A 19,188-nucleotide genomic window follows, 5' to 3' on the forward strand; every position below is an offset into this window, starting at 1 on the left:
GACAGATGGCAGGAAAATAAACAGTCTGGGCTATTTCCAGACGAAAAATTACCTGTTGCTTACCTAATAATAATAATCATCTGCTGTAGTTTTTCCAAGCCTCAGAATAAATCAGATTTAAAATGTTGATGTCACAACATCCGGTGAGCAGCTGAGGTGTAAATTACAGAGCAGAGCTGAGCTGAGTGAAGGAAAGGGATGGTTAGGATGAACAATGATACCATGGAAAAGCTGAGTAAAAACGGGGGTGTTGAAAAAAAGTGTCCGTGGTTAGGTGGGGGCACATCACAGTCTCCAAATGGTGGTCCCCTGGACTAAACTCCTTGAACCTTGGCTTTTTCTCCCAAAGAAGGAATTTGGAGACCTAAGGGCATGGGCATAAAATGGGAACTGATCCCTAATGGGTACTTGGTAAATATTTATTGGATGTATAGATGCATAGATGGATGGATGGATGGATGGATGATTGAATGGCATGGTGTATGATATATATGATTTATGCAATAAAGAGCAGTTATATAATAAGGTTCTCTATTGCTCTTAGAGATCTGTTTTCATCTCCTGGTACCCCTATTCTGTGTACTCTTTCTCTTTCACTCTCAATCTAGATTATTATCTGCCTTGCTAACATGCCACTCCCTATCCCCTCTGATGGCTCCCCACCCCTACAGAGTAAAGTTTAAATGCCCTAACATGAGTGTCAAAACCTGACATATGCTAGCCCCTGCCTACCACTCTAGGCTCACCTTCCATCCTTCCTCCATACTCTCAGCTCCAACTACACTGAAATACATGCCTGAGCATGGTTAGTTCTCCCATGTCCATGTATGAAACAGATCCTCCATATATAATGTTTTTTTCCTTACCCTTCCTTGTTTCTGTGCTCTATCACAAAAGCACTTTGTTAACTTCCACCCAATCTTCAAGACTCAGTTCAGGGCCCTGGCTCAGTTGGTTAGAGCATCATCCTGATACACCAAGGTAGTGGGTTTGATTCCCAGTCAGGGCACATTTAAGAATAAACCAATGAATGCATAAATAAGTAGAACAACAACTCTCTCTCTCTCTCTCTCTCTCTCTCTCTCTCTCTCTCTCTCTCTCTCTCTCTCGCTCTCTCTCTCTCCCCCTCCCTCCCTCCCTCCCTTCCTCCCTCCCTCTCCCCCTCCCTCTCCCCTCCCCCTCCTTCTCCCCTTCTCCCTCTCTCTCTTTCTCCCACTCCCCTCCACCACCCTTCCTCTTTCTCCCTAAAATAAATTTAGTAAAAAAAGACTCAGTTCAGTCCTTAGCTCCCCAGTTTTCTCAGGCGAATGGTCCTCCCCTAATATCATTACACCTGTGACTCTATGCTAGCACTGTTCATACGATATTATAACCACCATTTACTTAACCTACCTTCTTTCTCTAGACTGGGGCTTCTGCAGAATAGAGCCTGTATATTTTATTTCTGAATATTCAGCCCATTGTAGTGTTTGGCCCATGGCAGGCACTCAAGAAATATGAATGAACAGGTGAATTCATGGAGGCAATGTTTATCATGGGTTAGTACTACCTAGTCATTAAAAATATTATTTTTTCTCCCCTAGGTTTCTGATTCATCAAACCCATTTCTTAATCGAATGCTCAACAGAGATACTATCACAAGAATAACATACAAAAGTAAGTTTCTTACGCAGCAGCTATTTCTCATACAACAATTTCTTATGCAACTAATCTATAAGGTTAGCTCTGTCTGGAGGCAGAAAGCCAGAACTGATGATCTCCCAGGGTCCCTTTCAGCTTCCTGATCCTTTAATTCTATAGAAAGAATTAAAGAGAGTCAGGGCTGGATAAGAAGCAGGTCATCTGAAACAGAAGTCCTTGGGGTGTCTTTGTCATCCACGCCTGTCTAAGGCAATAATGATTATTAGGAAGATGGTCATCGCTATCCCATGGATTGGTAATGGGCTGGGGCACTCTATTAGTTGACAAACTCCACCGTGGCAGCTAGCCATATTTGGGGCTCTGCCAACTTCATGATGGGAAACGCATTCACCGGGTAGTTTGCCTCCAATCTGAGCACTGACACTGCCCGTCAGCTGGACCGAAGCCCCCTCTCTGTGTCACTGGGTCTCCCCTTCAGTTGGAGGCATGGTGGCATCTTGCTTCATCCTCACATATGGCCCACTGATCTAGAGGACTCTGTTCAGTTTCCTTGGGTTTTCAGGGTGTTTTATCCCTACAGTCTGTAAGCAGAAAAGAGAGAACACTAAAAAATTGAAGGGGGGAGAGGGAAAAGGTGCTACTGTCCTCCATAGAAACCCCAGATCCCAGAAGTTGCAGGATTTGGGAAAACCTATGTGAAATAACGCACACCATGAGATAAAAGAAGTCAGTCCAAAAAACTTTTTTTACTTAAAGTGGGATTCAAGCCCTGACTTTGTCCTTAAGCAAGGAGCGCCCTGATTTTGACACTGTTTCCTCATCTGTAAAGTGGAGAAGTTGAATTTAAGGTCCTTCTAGGATTCTGAATCCAGCAATAGGTAAATAATGATTTTCACAAAAATTAAAACACGTCGCTTCCCTTTGGCATGTCCTCCACCAAGCAAGGAGCTCAGCTGTGCCTTCTGCCTCTGCCTCCCTTGGTGATGTGGCAAAGGCAGAGTGAACACTTACAGGTCTCCCCTTGGACTGCTGGAGGGAGAGTACGGAGAACCCGTTCCTCGTTCATTGATTCATTTATTCAGCAAACATTTCATGCACACCTGCCCCATCACAAACACCAGGTGAGGCTCCAGGGATAGAGAGATGGGCCAGGCCTCCGCCCTCCCCACAGGTGCGCACTGCCAAGTCACTCCCACATGAAGAGGGTGGGGTGGGGGGCAGTGGCGTTGATGAATGTACCTGAAGAACTACACTCCAGCTAGATGAACATCGCCTAGAAGAATGAAGCGCGTTGTCTCCAGAGCTGTCCCACCCTTCCTCATCAGTACCCCTAAGGTTTCTCATCTAAAGAAGACACTTCTGCCTCGTGTGCAAACAGCACCTTTGATAACTGCTCATAAAAGAGTATTAGTCTTTTAACTTTTTTGATTAAAAAAGCATGAATATTCAATAAAATGTTTTCAAATTATCTTGAATTTGCAGTTTAGAGACCACAAAAACCCATGAAATCACACATTAAGCTCCAACACACAATCTAACAGATTGCCAGCTGCAGAATCGATCATTATCGAGACTGTCCTCCCCACCCCTCTCCCAGATCTGGTCTGATTAATTTTAAGTGACGTGGCTGCTGCTGCTGAAGAAGAAGAAAGTATCCATGTGGTCTGCACTATGGGAAGGTGTATCGCTTCTGGTGCAAATAGGAGCTGGAGAGCCAAGGTGACAGGTCTTGTTGGGACCAGTGATGGATGGCTATGTTGTGGCCAAAGGAAGCTTAACCTTCATCCACTTCAAATGAGGTGTCCCACCTGACTGCCATCCCCATCGGGTCTGCTGAAGCTGAGGACGCTCGTTGGCAACAGCTGAAGTGGACAGCAGTGTGAAAACCCAAGGCCCTCATTTCCTTGTTTACTCGCTCACTCCACACGTATGTACTGAGTGGCTCCTGAGCGCAAAGATATAGAGAGAGCAACAGCGAGAACATGTTTCCGGTCCACGGGGTCCTCACCCTTTAGTTGATGAGACAGACAAACTGTAGTATATTATAAAGATTTGTGTGACAAGTTCAGTGGTAGAAATATGAAAAGAATTCTTTCAGATCACAGAAGATCTGCTCAGAATTACATGGCAAGGTGGCACAAAGCAGGTGCCATTCGAATAAGGACCGAATAGATGAATAACTATTTGCTGGGGAAAGAAGGAAACAAGAGAGAAAGGTAGGGAAGGAGGGAGGAAAGGAGGGAGGGAGGAAAGGAGGGACAGAAGGATGATGGGAGGTAGGACAGTCTAAGCCTAGAGAACAGCACCCACAGCAAGGACAGTGTTAAAAGGACAATGAAGTGTTACAAGGGGAAAACTCTGTCTTCATCAGCTCTTCATCAAACGGTATACCCTACCAACACTGGTGATCACCTGAATTAATGGAGGAATAAATGGCCCCAGCAGTAGCAGCGACAGGAGGAGAGGGAGTGAGAGGCAGGAGAGATGGTCTAGCCGCCAGGCAGAGGAGTGTATGCAGAAGACTTATTTGAAGAAATGTCCTCGGCACCTCTCCAGACGCCCTTCAAGCAATGCAAATGGAAGAGAGCCGGAGCTCCTCCTCCTTCTGTTCCTCATAGTCTCTCAGTCAGAGCCAAGGAAAGAGAAAGGAGAACTAAGAGAAGATAGAGAGACCCCCTAGGGAGAGGTGACTGTGTTAGGCCCCCTAATCACAAGTATCTTGTGCTCTAACACACATTGGAGAATAATGAAGGTGTTCTCGGTGGCACACTTACCACGTACCTGGAGGCGTGACACCACAGGCATAATGGTGGCCCCTACACATGGGAATGGCCTGGACGCACTATGCCCGGAACTCTGCGGCTGAAGTAATTGATTTGCTCAGCAGGAAAGCGCCACAGCTCTTCCCTGCATCTGAACTCCCGGAGGCAGCCAGCGTGTGGAAGGAAGGCAGGGGCCAAGCAGGGGAGTGTCTGAATCAGAAGTCAGTCACTGGGACGCAGCCGGCGGGTGGGACACACAAGCCTGAAAGTCTCTCCAGAGGCTCAGCAGGACGCAGCAGGTGACGCTGGGGTCAGCCCACGAATTCCAGTCACGATGAAGACAGCGCCACCTGCTCAGCGGCACCTATGAGAGTACTCTATTTCTATACTTCTAAGATAGAAATAAATAAATCCCCCCCACTGCCACTGAACCACACACCCAGGGACACCTGACCTCGACCTTTGCCCACTCTCCCCACCGGCCCATTCTGCAGCTGCAACCCAGAATGATAGCCCTGCACGGCTCCAATATGCCCCGTCACTTAGATACAGTACCCACTCGGCAACACGCTCAGCATCTGGAAGATGGAAGTGATGCTGACTGAGAACTTGTTGCTCTCCAGGCTCTGGGCCAAGAGCTTTACCTGAGGCAACTTCCCCAGTGCTCACAAAGTACCTGCCTTCCAAACAGACACAGTCGTCATCCTAGTTTACAGATGAGGAAACAAAGGCTCCACAAAGTGAAGTCATTTGAGGGGACACACATCTAGTAAGTGGCTATTAATAAATAAGCATTCTGCATAATCAAAAACCTTCAGTGATACACATTGGCTTCTCACTGCTTCCTCTGTGCTCAGTTGGGGTGACCATGCTTCCAGCTGCAGGTGCGCAGGTCAGCTGGGGCAGCGTGGCTCCACCAGGCTCTTGTTTTCCTGGGATCGGGTGGCTCACCCAGGGCTAGTACTTCTGATGGTGAAGGACGGAGACATGTGATGTTATGTAAGGTCCAGGCTTGAAACTCACACACTATCACTTCTATCCACTTTCCACTGGCCAAAGTAAGCCACATGACTTTGTACTTCAAATATATATCATGGTCATCTTAAAACATTAATTAAAAATAAATAAAATGAAATAAAATAAATATTCCCATGGAGGTTGGGGTGGGGAGGGAGTGAACATGTCCTGAGCAATAAATAGTTTACTCTTCCAACAACAAGGGAGCAAGGATTCAAACACAGGAGCACAGAAAGCTTACCTCTGAGGTCTTAAAGTCTGCTGTAATGCTGATACTCTCACAGTACAGGAAACCTATCAGCATGTTTTTCTCTTAAGTCCAACTTTGTTTCAGTCTTAAGAGCCATCTCTTTGCTTCTTGCATTTGTTTGCACTTGGAAGAGATATAAATTAACCACAGAACTTGGGGGAACTTTGAAAGTTCAGGCTCATACCATCCTCAGCCCTCTGCAGTCTTGCCTGTCCCCTGGCCTGGAACCACCAGTGGAGATCAGTGTCACACAGAGAGACACAGTGGCACTGCCATTGTTGGCACATGTAGTAGTCAGAGAAGTCGTGGGGTCAGTCCTCCCTATCAGCCTTTCCATTGGCAGCCATCATAATTAAAAGTTTCAAATGTGTTAAGCTTGAGATGTCAATGGGGTATCCAATGAGAGGTATGGAGTAGGTAGTTGGATATATGGGTCTGGACTTCAAGAGACAAAACTGAAGATATACATGTGAAAATCATTGGGCTCCAGATGGCACTTAAACTGGGTGAAATCATGGGAGAGAGAATAAATAGAGAAGAGAGGCAGACATGTCCTCGCTTTTAAAAGAGCAGCTCATATCCTCATGACATAGGATTGCAAATCATTTCCAAAGATATCTTTTAACCCCCAGCCTGGAAGAGCCTTTGTGTGTCTGTCTCATCAGCTAGCTCAGGGGGTGTGAGGGGACACAAGCAATGTGGAAGCACGAGGTGAAAGCACCACAGAATGGCAGCCACCTGGGACACGGTCCATTGGCTTGGTTTCATCAGAGGTTAGAAAACTAGGGGGAAAACAGGAATTGCGCAAATTCATTCCATTGGGCCAATTATGAAAATCAGTGCCAGAGAATCCATTAAAGGAGGAAGGAAGGAGAGCCTCACCAAACAACTGAGAATTTTGGAAGCCAGATATCAGGCTGGTGAAAGTCACCATGCTTATGGGAAATGTGTTCAGTGAAGAGAGATGGAACTAGGTGACTTGGGCTCCTGGCTCTACCACTTCCTTTGCTGTGTGGCTTCAGGGAAATTTCTTAACATCTCTGAGATAACAATTTCATCCTCAGTAAAATGAGGATATTAATACTGATATTGAGAGGGTTGAAGTGAAGATTAAGCAAAGTAATGAGTTAATTACCTGGACAATGACTGGTATAAACGAGGTGCATTTCTAAATTGTCCTAAATGTGGTCATTAAAGCCAGCTTCCTGAAGTGGGGTAGGCAGATTACTATGATGCCAAATAAAAACTATGCTCAAGGTAAACACTCTACAGGGCACACAGGCAACAGTTTGCTTACGTTATTTTTTAAGTATATTTTATTGGTTATGTTGTTACAGTTGTCCCAATTTTTCCCCCTTTGCTCCCCTCTGCCCAGTACCCCCCCTCCCCTTCAGCAATCTCACCTCCCTTAGTTCATGTCCATGGGTCATGCATATAAGTTCTTTGGCTTCACCCTTTCCTATATTATTCTTAACTTCCCCCTGTCTGTTTTGTACCAAACAATTATGCTTCTTAATCCCTGCACCATTTCCCCATTTCCCCCCTTGCCCCTCCCAGCTGATAACCCTCCGAATGATCCCCATACCTATGATTCTGTTTCTGTTCTGGTTTGCTTAGTTAGATTTTGTTTTTATTTTTTTAGATTCAGTTGTTGATAGTTGCTAGTTCTCATTTTAATGTTCATATTTTGATCTTTTTTTTCTTAATTAAGTGCCTTTGACATTTCATATAATACTGGCTTGGGGATGATGAACTCCTTTAGCTTCACCTTGTCTGGGAAGCAATTTATCTGCCCTTCCATTCTAAATGATAGCTTTGCTGGATAGAGTAATCTTGATTGTAAGTCCTTGCTTTTCATCACCTTGAATACTTCTTGCCAGTCCCTTCTTGCCTGCAAAGTTTATTTTGAGAAATCAGCTGATAGTCTTATAGGCACCCCTTTGTAGGTAACTCTCTGCTTTTCCCTTGCTGCTTTTAAGATTCTCTCTTTATCTTTAACCTTTAGCATTTTAATTATGATGTGTCTTGGTGTGGTCTTTTTTGGGTCTAGCTTGTTTGGGACTCTCTGTGCCTCCTGTTTTTATGTCTATTTCCTTTGCCAAATTTGGTAAGCTTTCTTCATTATTTTCTCACATAAGCTTTCAATTTCTTGCTCTTCCTCTTCTCCTTCTGGCACCCCTATGGTTTGGATGTTGGCAAGTTTAAAGTTGTCCCAGAGGTCCCCAAGCCTCTCCTCATTTTTTTCAATTCTTGCTTCCTCATTCTGTACTGGTTGACTGTTTTTTCTTCCTTATGTTCCAAACCATTGATTTGAACCCTGGTTTCCTTCCCTTCACCATTAGTTGTGTGTGGATTTTCCTTCGTTTCATTTAGCATAGCCTTCACTTCTTCCCTTATGTGTTTGCCATACTCAAGCATATCTGTCAAGCCTGTGAGCTGTGAGCATCTTTATCACCAGTGTTTTGAACTCTATGTCTGTGACATTGGCTGTCTCCTTGTGGCTTAGTTCTCCCACTGGAACCTTGATCCATTCCCCCTTTTGGGCCATACTTCTCTGTCTCCTCATTCTGACAGGCTCCTGTGTTTGTTTGCCTCTGCGTCCCAGGTGGAGCTGTCACTCCCGTTGTGTTGTAAGGGGTGGAGCCTTAGGTATTTGTCAGTACAGGGCGAGCTATTTCACCACATTGTGGCTATGTATGTGGGGGAGGGCTCTGAGAGGGAACAATGCTGCTTGCTCAGCACTTGCCCCTTTTCCAGGCACTTCTACTTCCATATGGGACTGGTGCCTCTCTAGCTGTTGCCCTGGCCTTCATTCCCAGAGTGGGTGCATCTGCAGATGCTCTAGGACCCTGGGGGCTCTTTAAATAAGCAGACTCTGCTGAGAAACCGGCAGTTTCTTCCTCTGCCCCAACCCCCACTGGTTTGCATAGTCAGAAGCAATGGCGCTTTATTTTCCCCAATGCTAGGGCTGTGAGCTGTGTGGCCGGTCTCATGCTGGGAACACTTTCCAAGTGTCCCTCCCAACTTTTTAAAATGTATGACTGCACTTTCCACCAGCCTGCTGCTGCTGCTGCCACCACACCACGTTCTCTCCATCCTGGCTCCGCCCCTCCTACCTGTCTGGATGAGTATTTCTTCTTTATATCTTTGTTTGTTGGACTTCCATGCAGCTCGATTTTCTGGAACTTCCGGGTGTCTCTAGTTTTGAGATAGTTGTATTTCTTCTTAGTTGTGGAAGGAGACCCAGCGTGTCTGTCTAAGCCTCCATCTTTGCTGGAAGTCCAGTTTGCTTACTTTAAATGAAGTTTAAAGTTCACAGTTCCTGTGTGTGAACCCATGCAGTGGATGGTAATGCAATGGCCTAGTGAGGATCCACTACTTTCCTTGGGAGTCTGGATTTCATATGTCTGAGAAAATCTCATAAAACACTCTCTAAACCTAACCAACAATGGGGAAGACCAGCCTGAATTAATTTCAGGCCAAATTTAGAAAGTCTTCTAAAAAAATCCATCTTATTGAAGTTAAATTCCCCTTTAGCAGATTGGAGGTCAAGACTAAAATCATGACATTGAAAAATGGATTTTCTGAATGGATTTTCTGGAGGCCATATTGGTAATTTACTTGAAGTGTTTTAATTTTTTTTAATGTAGTGTTTTGGAATAATGCCCATATCTCTCCATTTTCCTAGTGTTAATTAATTAGCAGGCACAGGGCCCTGATTATATAAAAAGTAGCATTCCTATCATTTTAGTGTCCGTGTGACTTCATCAAGCTAGCCTTATTTTTTTTTAATTTTGTGATATTTTAAAGTGGTGAAATTAGTGACTAATGGAGTGCAAAGAGCCTCTTTAAATGGGTAAGAGGGAGTCGTTGTAAGGACATTATGTATAAATTAACTCTTCCTTCCAATGTCCTAGGACAGGGTATCATTTTGTTGGTTTCATTCTCATTCAGTTTCACATCCTCCATTCTTTTCATACATAGTAAATATAATGGGAACTTCAATCAAAACTGAAAAGGTCATCGACTCTGGCTATTGTCTTAATATATTTCCTCTGAGGAAATAAAGGCAGGATGGAAGGCGTTTGGAGGAGAGATTTTAACCATGGTGTTTTGACACACTGTATGGGTCCCTGTAAATATCTTTTTCAGAAAGTCTTGCCTGTTGATAATTTTGCTTTAGCACGCCCACCCCCATCCCAGCTAAAAGATGAATGTGCAGGCAAAGGTAGACCGACTCTCAACTGCCTTACATATCTCAGTTCCTTGGGAAGTGTTTCGTGAGCCCACTCCTCAGAGGGACACGGTGTTAAATGTGATGGAATACCGCCCAGGAAGTTAAGCATATTGCTCCTGGTGCCTTTCTCTATGCTTAATTGAACTTCTACTTTTATCTCAAAGAACAGCTTCAGAACTGTTTTCACAGAATGTGAAATGCAGCAGACCCATTGCAGCGCTGCACCCCGGGTAGTGGCTCACGTCCGCGAGGAACGGCAAAGGGGCGCTTACCTCCGTGAATACGATCCTCTGAGGCTCTATTTCTCATTAGTTGTTCTTTTTTCATTAGTATATGCTTTAGTGATTGCCTTTTTTCATTTCAGTGGCATGTGCCTCAGATTACAAGAGGAAATGCCATTCCATACGAGAAAATTGCCAAATAGTTTCATATTGATCAGAAGCAAATTCAGTATTGATCTCTGGAACTGCCAAGTCATTTTTTCATTGGCACCATTCTCTTTAAATGGGAACTTCATAAGCAGGAAGTCAGGCGATGCAAGATCTCATCAGTGGTCCTCACCCATAATCACAATGCATTCAGTGCAGAGGCTGCACTGAAGCTCAGACTAAGGGAGACACGAACTATCTGTGCAGTTCTAGGTATCTCATCATAGTGTGTTTCTCTTAGAAGAAAAAAAAACTTGGGAATTGTGTCTATGACTAAGAACTCAGCAAAACATAAATAATAGACTCATCAAGAGTATGTCATAAAATCAAGAGCACAGCTGTCAACTTCTACAGTCTTTTGGAATAAACTTGAGCTATAAACTGTCCATAAATATTCTATACCCATTGATTATGCACAGGGTCTTCCTAGACTATAAAAATAGAGCCAATGCTAAAAATATTACAACACTGTCATACCAAAAATTTGATCTACTTAATTTAAGATAGATTTGTCTGCATAAACTTATTTCTGTTGCATGCCATTTTGGGGTCTATGGAATTCTTTTGCTTCTCACAGTTCTGGGGGTTGAAAGTCCAAGATCAGGGTGCCAGCATGGTTAGATTCAGGTGAGAACCCCCTTCTGGGTTGCAAAATTTTTGATGTATCCTCACATGGCAGAAAGAGAATGAGCAAGCTCTCTGGAATCACTTTTGGAAGGACACTTATCTCATTCGTGGGGGCTCCACCCTTGTGGCCAAATTACCTCCTAAAAGCCACACCTCCAAATACCATCACAATTGGAGTTAGGACTTCAACATATGAATTTGGGGGGGACATAAACATTCAGTTGCCTACTCCAACCATCTGCATACTACAGATGTGGAAACTGAGGCTTATATAGTTACTTGCATGTCCAGAGTCACCTGGACAGTGCACAGCAGTCATCCCTCACACTCATATCTGAGTCCAGAGTTCACACTCTTCATACTAGGTCTTTCCAAGTTCTATAGTGTGAGAAATTAAATGGGGCAAAAGGTGAAGTATGAGTATTAGTGATGTTCGTGGAAAGAACAAAGTTAGGGAATGAGGATTGTGGGAGGTCAGAAGCTGCCCACCTTCTCTGACGACTGGCATCTCTCAAAGGGGATGTGGACAAAGAGAAATCTCCTAGCAGGACCACCATGGATAGTCTGCAGTACCATCAGCACAACAGTGTTTTAAAAGCATGTTGGTACCTTGCTGTGTGGGTTAAATCCATAGACATGCCTCTTTTTGCCTCTTGCTCCTAGCCTGTGCCCTGCCTCCCCTGCCCTCCCCCCCACACACACATATACACACCAATCCTTTCTTCAAATGTAGATGCAATGCAGAGGCTGGCTTTAGGTTCAGTGAAACATAAATGTTCTTTTTCTTTCCTCCAGTCATGCCTGGAATGCCCCTCATTCTACTGCCTCTGTTCTTCCCTCCTTCCCACCACCACAAATAAAATAAAATGCAATAATGGTAGCATGCTAGAGTACCCAATATGCTCTGCGTGCAAGCTTGGTTAAACAAATCACATTGACCTTTAATAAAGATGTGCCAAATGCTTCCTTCTCTCATTCAATATGTTAATCTTCAGGCCAACGCACTGTCAGAGCAAGCATCATTAGGTGCAAATCTGATCATGCTATTCCCCTGCTTAAAACCCTTCAGTGGCTCTGCATTGCCTGCAGGATGAAGCCCAAACTCCCAACAGCACAGAGAAGGACCTTCCAGGTGCAGCCCCTGCTGAGCCTCCAGCCTCATTTCTCACAACAGCCCTCCTTCTGAGTCTTGTCCACACTCTGGCTGTCCCCAGGTATGCACACACTGTATGTCCTTACTCTTTCTCTAGCACAACTGCTACAGTGCCCTTGACAGCCACCTGCCTGCCAGCCACACACTGATTAGCTCCTGTCATTCAAGACGTGGTTCAGGTCAGCTCCTCAGTTAATCCTCTCCTGAGTCCCACCCCCAGGCAGAACTGACAGCTTCTCAATGTACTCGGTGCAGATACATATCACTGTCTCTGCTGCTCCTTGATGCCTTCACTTAATTACATCCTGCTCTCCGATACCTAGCTCAGTGTCTGACACATATGAGTGGCTTAAGAAACAGAGCCAAATGATGGAAACACAACACGAGCTTGCTGTGTTGGCACCTGATCCAACTGCCCAAATCTATCACATTGGTGTGTGCAGAGGGCTGTGGAAGCTATGAATGTACCTGGGCTACCCTATGATGAGTGTATGGAGTAAGGAAAAACAAAGAGCCTTGGACTGAGCCTTATGAAATGCCAACATCGAGAGAAGTGGGTAGAAAGTCAAGATCCAGCAACAGAATCCAAGACAGAAAGGCCAGAAAAATAGGATACTAAGTATGGTGATTTAGAAGCCAGGAAGAAAGAGCAAGAGTATGCAAACAAGGATTGTGGGGAGAAGAGGAGAGTGGACTGAGAGAGGTTCATTGCAAGTTATTGATATTTGAAAACAATAAATTACAGTTTTCTAAAAATGCAACCAATGCATTGAATTAAAAAATCAGAAGGAATTGCAAAAATGTTAATGCCAATTGTTTCAGATAATTGGGGTCATTATTTTTCTCTTTTTTTCCATGTATTCTGATAAATATTTATGTCACTTTTATAATTGAAAAATCTATAGTTAAAAATAAAATATTTATGAGTATGAATACCTCACATTGGTATAAGTAGAAAGAATACCTGCAGTGACCTGGCAGAGAAACCCACAAACATGCCATCTGTTGTTGAACTTAACTTTTGAGTCTTATGATAGGATTTGGCCTGATTACTTTTCTTTCTAAAAGTACTTCTTAGTGTTCTCTTAATTAAGCAATGTTTATAAGTAAGAATGGTGACCAGTCAATGTTTCCACAGGTCCTAAAACCTTTAATTGTGCCTTTCTTTATGGCTATAACACTGTCATCCCAGGCCTCAGGGACCATAACCAAATATTTGGCTCTTCCTTGTGTCCTTGTCGTAGACCACATTTCTGTTCACCAATATTCACTGTCCCATTCTGCAGAAAGAATGTGCTTCCTTGCATCTCTGATGTCAACCTTGGGCATGTGACTTTTTGCTTACCAATATGTGCAGAGGAGTGGCATGTGCCACTTCTGGGATGGGAGCTTCTCCTCCTATCATTGCAACTCACAAGGGTCCTGATGCCAGCTGTTCTAAGAGCCTGGGTCCCAAAGTGTGGACAACAATGACATGGAGGAAATCCTTAGCCAACCTAGAATGGACATGTATGTGAGCAAGAAATAAACCTTCATTGTTTAAAATGATTGAGATTTGGGGGGACTGTTTCTTACTGCAGCCTATCCTGACAGATACAGTCTTCTGGAATCAGAAAAGAAAAAAATCAGCAAAACCAGCATTTTCTTAAGAAACCTAATTCTTAAGTCTTTCTTATTTCCTTCTCTAGATGATGCGTATTTACTACAGGGACTTAATATAGAGGACTTATATCCAGATACCACTAGTTTCATTACTTATGATGGGTCAATGACTATCCCACCCTGCTATGAGACGGCAAGTTGGATCATAATGAACAAACCTGTCTATATAACAAGGATGCAGGTGAGCTTCTCTGTGGTCTTTTGGCAAATGGAGAAGATGATGTGAAGACTGGCTATGTTTGTGAAATACCTATTGTATTTGTTTGCTAGGACTGCTTTAATAAAGTACCACAAACTTGGTGGCCTAAATGGCAGAAATGTATTGTCTGACAGTCCAGAGGCTATAAAACTGAGGTCAAAGAGTCAGCAGGGTTGGTTCCTTCTGAGGGAGTGAGGAAGAATTTTTTCCATGCCTCTCCTCTGGTTTCTGGTGTTTTCTGGCAATCTTTGGTGTTCCTTGCCTTGAAGAGGCATCACCCCCACTCTGCCTTCATCTTCACATAGTGTTCTCCCTATGTCTGTGTCTCTTTGTCCAAATCTCCCTTTTTATAAGGTCACCAGTCATATTGGATTAGGGCCCCACCCCAATCAGTCAGTTTAGGGACCTCCCCAATAACCTCATCTTAGCTAATTACATCTGTAATGACAGTATTTCCAAATAAGGTCACATCCTGAGGTACTGGGAATTAGGGCTTTACCTTATGAATTTGGGGGTACCCAATTTAACTCATCACACCTGTTTAAAGAATCAGCATCTGAAAAGGCTTAGCATGAATTAATTGTAGATGCATTGACCTGTCCGAGTGAGAAAGAACAACAGGGTTAGTTCCCATAGTGCTCTACAGCGCTAGTGTTCAGAAAGCAAATGAGCAAAATAGATTATGGGGAAATATGAATTTAAAAAGAGTTAAATAGATTTCATTGTTGGGAGACTTCCCAGGCCTCTGAAATGAAAATAATTATGTCAGTGTCCAAGAAGAGGCAATATGATGTGTGGCATTTCACAAGCATACAAGCATATTTGAATTCGGGCTTTTTTTTTTTTTTTTTTTTTTTTTTTTTTTTAAAGCATCTCTTGGTATTTCTCATAAAGCTGGCTTGGATTCCTCAGACCCAGATGGGAACCAGGAGTTCTGGCTCTGAGGGCAACTTTGCTAATGGCTCATTATGTGCCCTTAGGGCTGTCATTCCCCTTCTGTGAAATAAATATGGCTCTCATGATGAGAGGTACCAGCTCTGACCTGCTATGATTCTGAGATTCTATAAAAACTCAGAGGGAAGATGAGCAAAGGAAGCAGAATCCATTTTCCTTCACGGTATATATACAATTGACCCTGGAACAACTGGGGTTTGAATTGCACAGATCCACTTATACACAGACTTTTTCCTATCAATACCTGTACTGTTTTCAGTCTGTGGATGGAAGTCCGTGGATGTGGAGGGCTGGCTGTGTGCAGTGTTCTATGCCATTTTATATAGGGGACTTCAGCTTTTGTGGGTTTTGGTATCCACAGGGGCCTTATAACCAATCCCCAATGGATTCTAAGGGAGAACTAAGTATTTTGGGGAGTCTAAAGTTATGTGCCCATAACCCCCACACTGCTCAAGGGCCAACTGTACTTACAACCCAACAACAGTGTGAACAGTTTGAAGTCCCTGGTCCTATCTGTATCGATTAGAACTCTTGGTGACAAGCAACTCCCTCCAGGAAACTTAAACTCAGTACTGGGTATGTTAAGGAAATTAAGATCAGAAATCGATGTCAGGAATTCACTGGAATCAGAACTACAGACACCCTCTATCTCTTCTCTCTTCTGCTTCCTACTGCCCATTCATTACATTCTTCTCTCCTGCTAGATTCTTCCTTTGCTTCTCAGTCCCAGGGTGGAACATGGCTGCAAATATTTCAGTGCAGCTCCTGGTCTGGATTTCACAGAGAAGGAACCGAACTAATCCAACTTAGTTTTGCTCTGAGCCCTGGACCAATCACTATAGTTTGGATTATATCCCTGTCGGGGTATAAGTCCCTGAATTGTTGGGAAGTATCGAGCTGTGAGGTGTAAGAGAAGAGACCCTGGAGAACACCTAGCTGGACTTCCTCCTTTGACAGATGGTGTATTTGAGGATAAAGCAGAGCAATTAACTTGTTCAGAGGCATCCATGAGCTACTGACCTAGAAGCAAGGCTCAGTCCATGTGTGGCAGCATCAGTGAGTGCCCAGCTCAATGGCATCCACACGAGGGTCTCTGAGGGGCTCACGTCCCCTTTCCCAGACAGCCTGGCTTGGCCAGTCTGTGCGGTCACTTCTTCCCTGGTGCATTTAAGGGGATGGGTGGGTCCCACAGCTGTTTCTCTCTTCTCAGATGCATTCCTTACGCCTGCTCAGCCAGAATCAGCCATCTCAGATCTTTCTAAGCATGAGTGACAACTTCAGGCCTGTGCAGCCACTCAACAACCGCTGTATTCGCACCAACATCAACTTCAGTTTACAGGGGAAGGACTGTCCAAACAACCGGGCCCAGAAGCTTCAGTATAGAGGTGGGTGCATGGCTCAGAGGGCCGTGGGCCCAGGCCAGAGCTCAGTCCTCCTGCTTAGACCTGTTCTTAAAGGCCTGGTGTTAATGTCCCATTATAGGACTTGTGATTATAAATGATAATGAAGTCCATCGCCTTCCGTGTGCATGGGGCTTTTCTGTTGGTAAAGCCTGTATATTAGAGACAGAGAGAGATCAAAGTTTAAATCCCTTTGTATTGCCATTGTACAGAAGTGTCCAAAGAGTCTGATTTTTTTCAAGGTTATATGCTAGAACAGGACAGCTAGAAGCATTAGAGCTTTTAGTTAGGTGCATAATGGACCCCTTGCCCTAGAAGGTGAACAAGTAGTTTGGATGCTAGGCAACTAGGATGCAAGGAGGTGATGTATGTGAATACAAACTTTTCCAGTGCTATACCCCTAGAAGTGGCCATTATTCCTGTTATAGGGGGCATTCAAATGACTGCCACCTCCTGTAACCCTCGGGTCCGCAACAAGCCCTCTATCTTGCCTGCTATACACTAAGTATCTGTTGATGACGGTGGTAACCTGTCAACATGGGAAAGAAGATGGAGGCAGCACAGTGTCATGGAGATGCTTTCAACCTGAGTCAGGACACCCAAGTGCCAGGCCTGGTTCTGCCAGTAACAAACCAGGCAAACCTAGCCAAGGCATTAACCCCGTGGACCTTGCTTCTTTCCTGACAGTCCCTACACCATCTACTTCAGGGCTTGTTGTCAGGAATGAAGGAGAGCCTGCATGGTGAAGCCCTGTATAGCAGCAATGTGCTGCTCAAACATGGGGGCTGTGGGTGTTACCAGGCAGCTTTTAGAAGCAGCTACCCCCACTGCCCTTTGGCCTCCACTTCATCTCTTCTACTTCCCCTGCAATTCCCTATAATTTTCTGTTCCCTTCCAGCCAGAGGTACCAGACTAGTAAACACTCAACTCATTGATGGAGCCTTCTCTGTATTCAACACCTACTTATTGTGTATCTACTGTGTGCCAGGCACTTAGCTTGGCGATGAGGATTCAGGGTGGGTGATGGAGACAGACATGACCCCATCCATCCAGATCTTAGAGTCCAGAGCAGGGGTCAGCAAACTTCTTCTGTATAGGGCCAGAGGGTAAATATTTTAGGCGTTCTGAGTCATACAGCCTCTACCACACTCTAATGTTATAGTGTGAAAGAGGCCATGCATAACGTGTAAATGAATGGTGTAGCTGTGTTCCAATAAAACTTTATTTACAAAGCCAGATCACAGGCTGGATTTGGCCTGTAGGCTGTCATGTGCTCACCCCTGGTCTAGAGCAAAACTTTCTGTGGTGATAAAAATGTTCTAGATCTGCTTGTGCAATATGGTAGCTACTAGCCACGTGTGGCTTTTGAACATCAGAAGTGTGGCTAGTACAGTGAGGCAACTAAATTTTTTATTTAACTAATTTAACTTTATGGTAGCCACGTGTGGCTGATGACAGCAATATTGAACAGTTCAGGCCGAGAGGTTGATGAGGAAGTGGAGGGCTTGTCGGGATACGTACAAGTGAGCAGGCATTTATTTACAGCATGGTTCCTTCCCCTTTGGAGTAAGTCCCCCAGACTCTGTACAGATTAATTCGAGTATGCCTTGTTTTATGTTGTGTGTTTGTGTGTTTTTCTTTCTCTGTCTTTCCAGTAAATGAATGGCTCCTGAAGTAGGGAATGAGGCCAAGAAGAATTCCGTCTCAGTGAAATGCTACAACTGTGAATTGACATAACCTAGAATGTTCCCTTCTTTCTTCTCTCTCCTTCCCTTTCTCAAGCCTCGTTCACTCTTTGGATTGGCCCCTTCTTTGTGAAAAGTGTCTGCAAAACCATGGCAGAGGATATACGCATATGTACACACATGCACTTGCACACACACATGCAAACAGATCTACATACATACACACTCACACAGCCTCCAAGATGGGAAGTCAAGTTTTCAGAAATTAAAAGCCCGTTCATAAGAGGTCTAGAAGAAAGCAACCCGTTAACCTGATTACAATTTTGATACTGTTTTCCTGAACTGATATACCCAATGAGACTTTTCAGCCTTTGTACATACAAAAATCCTTCCAGAAGAGAGAAGAGTAAAAACACAGCTTTGACAGCATCAAGCAGACTCTGTTCTTTGCATCAAGGAATCTCGGCTGGCGTCCTAGGAGCCTTTGAGGGTGCTAGTGGCAGGTGAACCAGGACAAAGTTGGCCAAGGACATCGATTTCTAGATCATCATTCTTCTGTTTACTCAACAATTTAAGAAGAAAAAAAAAAAGGATAGACATTGAAGAGATACACATTGTATATATATCACCGCAGACTATAAAGAAATTGAATTATTTCCCCTTTGTCACATATCTCTAGTAGGATTTGCCAAGATCAGAACTGATCCATTGCTGTTTCTTGTTTTCCAAAGGTCATACATTGTGTTTGGTTATTGTTAACAGCTCAATAAATGTGTTTAATGGGTTAATTTTATTTTTCTGGCTTTGATCTGTTCTCCTTCCTTATAGGCTAAGCCCTGGCTCCATTCTTTGATTTCACTGTTCCTTCATCTACATGTTTTGTTCATTTGCAGCCAGTTTCTACTGAGTTTGTGGCAATCAGGAATGCATTTGCTAAGCAAGTATAACTTTAATTCCACTCCATGGCTCGATCATTCATACGAGGTGAGCTTCAGCCTGAGAAGCAGGCAACAGATTCCTTGCGTTTTAAAACTGCCATCCCCAACCCCCTGTGATGCTCCCTTGAAGGAATGCAATTTGCCTTGTAAATTCCTGGGAAAGGGGTGTCTTTTCTCTCCAGGTGCAGCTGGATCTCACAAAGTACAAACGAATGCCTTTCTTTTCTTGTTTATA

General features: G+C 44.0%; 1 protein-coding gene across 1 annotated transcript in view; it reads left to right on the plus strand.

Moving 5' to 3' along the window:
• CA10 (carbonic anhydrase 10 (inactive)) overlaps positions 1 to 18,299 on the plus strand; it is a 440,048-nt gene extending 421,749 nt beyond the window's left edge. Inside the window, exons 7-10 of the mRNA XM_090290846.1 lie at positions 1,584 to 1,656; positions 13,804 to 13,958; positions 16,141 to 16,315; positions 17,986 to 18,299. Of these exons, the coding sequence (XP_090146972.1) occupies positions 1,584 to 1,656; positions 13,804 to 13,958; positions 16,141 to 16,315; positions 17,986 to 18,008 (426 nt within the window). The 3' untranslated portion in view covers positions 18,009 to 18,299. The remainder of the gene's footprint in view (positions 1 to 1,583; positions 1,657 to 13,803; positions 13,959 to 16,140; positions 16,316 to 17,985) is intronic.
• Positions 18,300 to 19,188: the final 889 nt, after the last annotated feature.

Source organism: Furipterus horrens, unplaced genomic scaffold (assembly GCF_987537825.1).
Source record: "Furipterus horrens unplaced genomic scaffold, mFurHor1.1.pri manual_scaffold_11, whole genome shotgun sequence".
NCBI lineage: Eukaryota > Metazoa > Chordata > Mammalia > Chiroptera > Furipteridae > Furipterus > Furipterus horrens.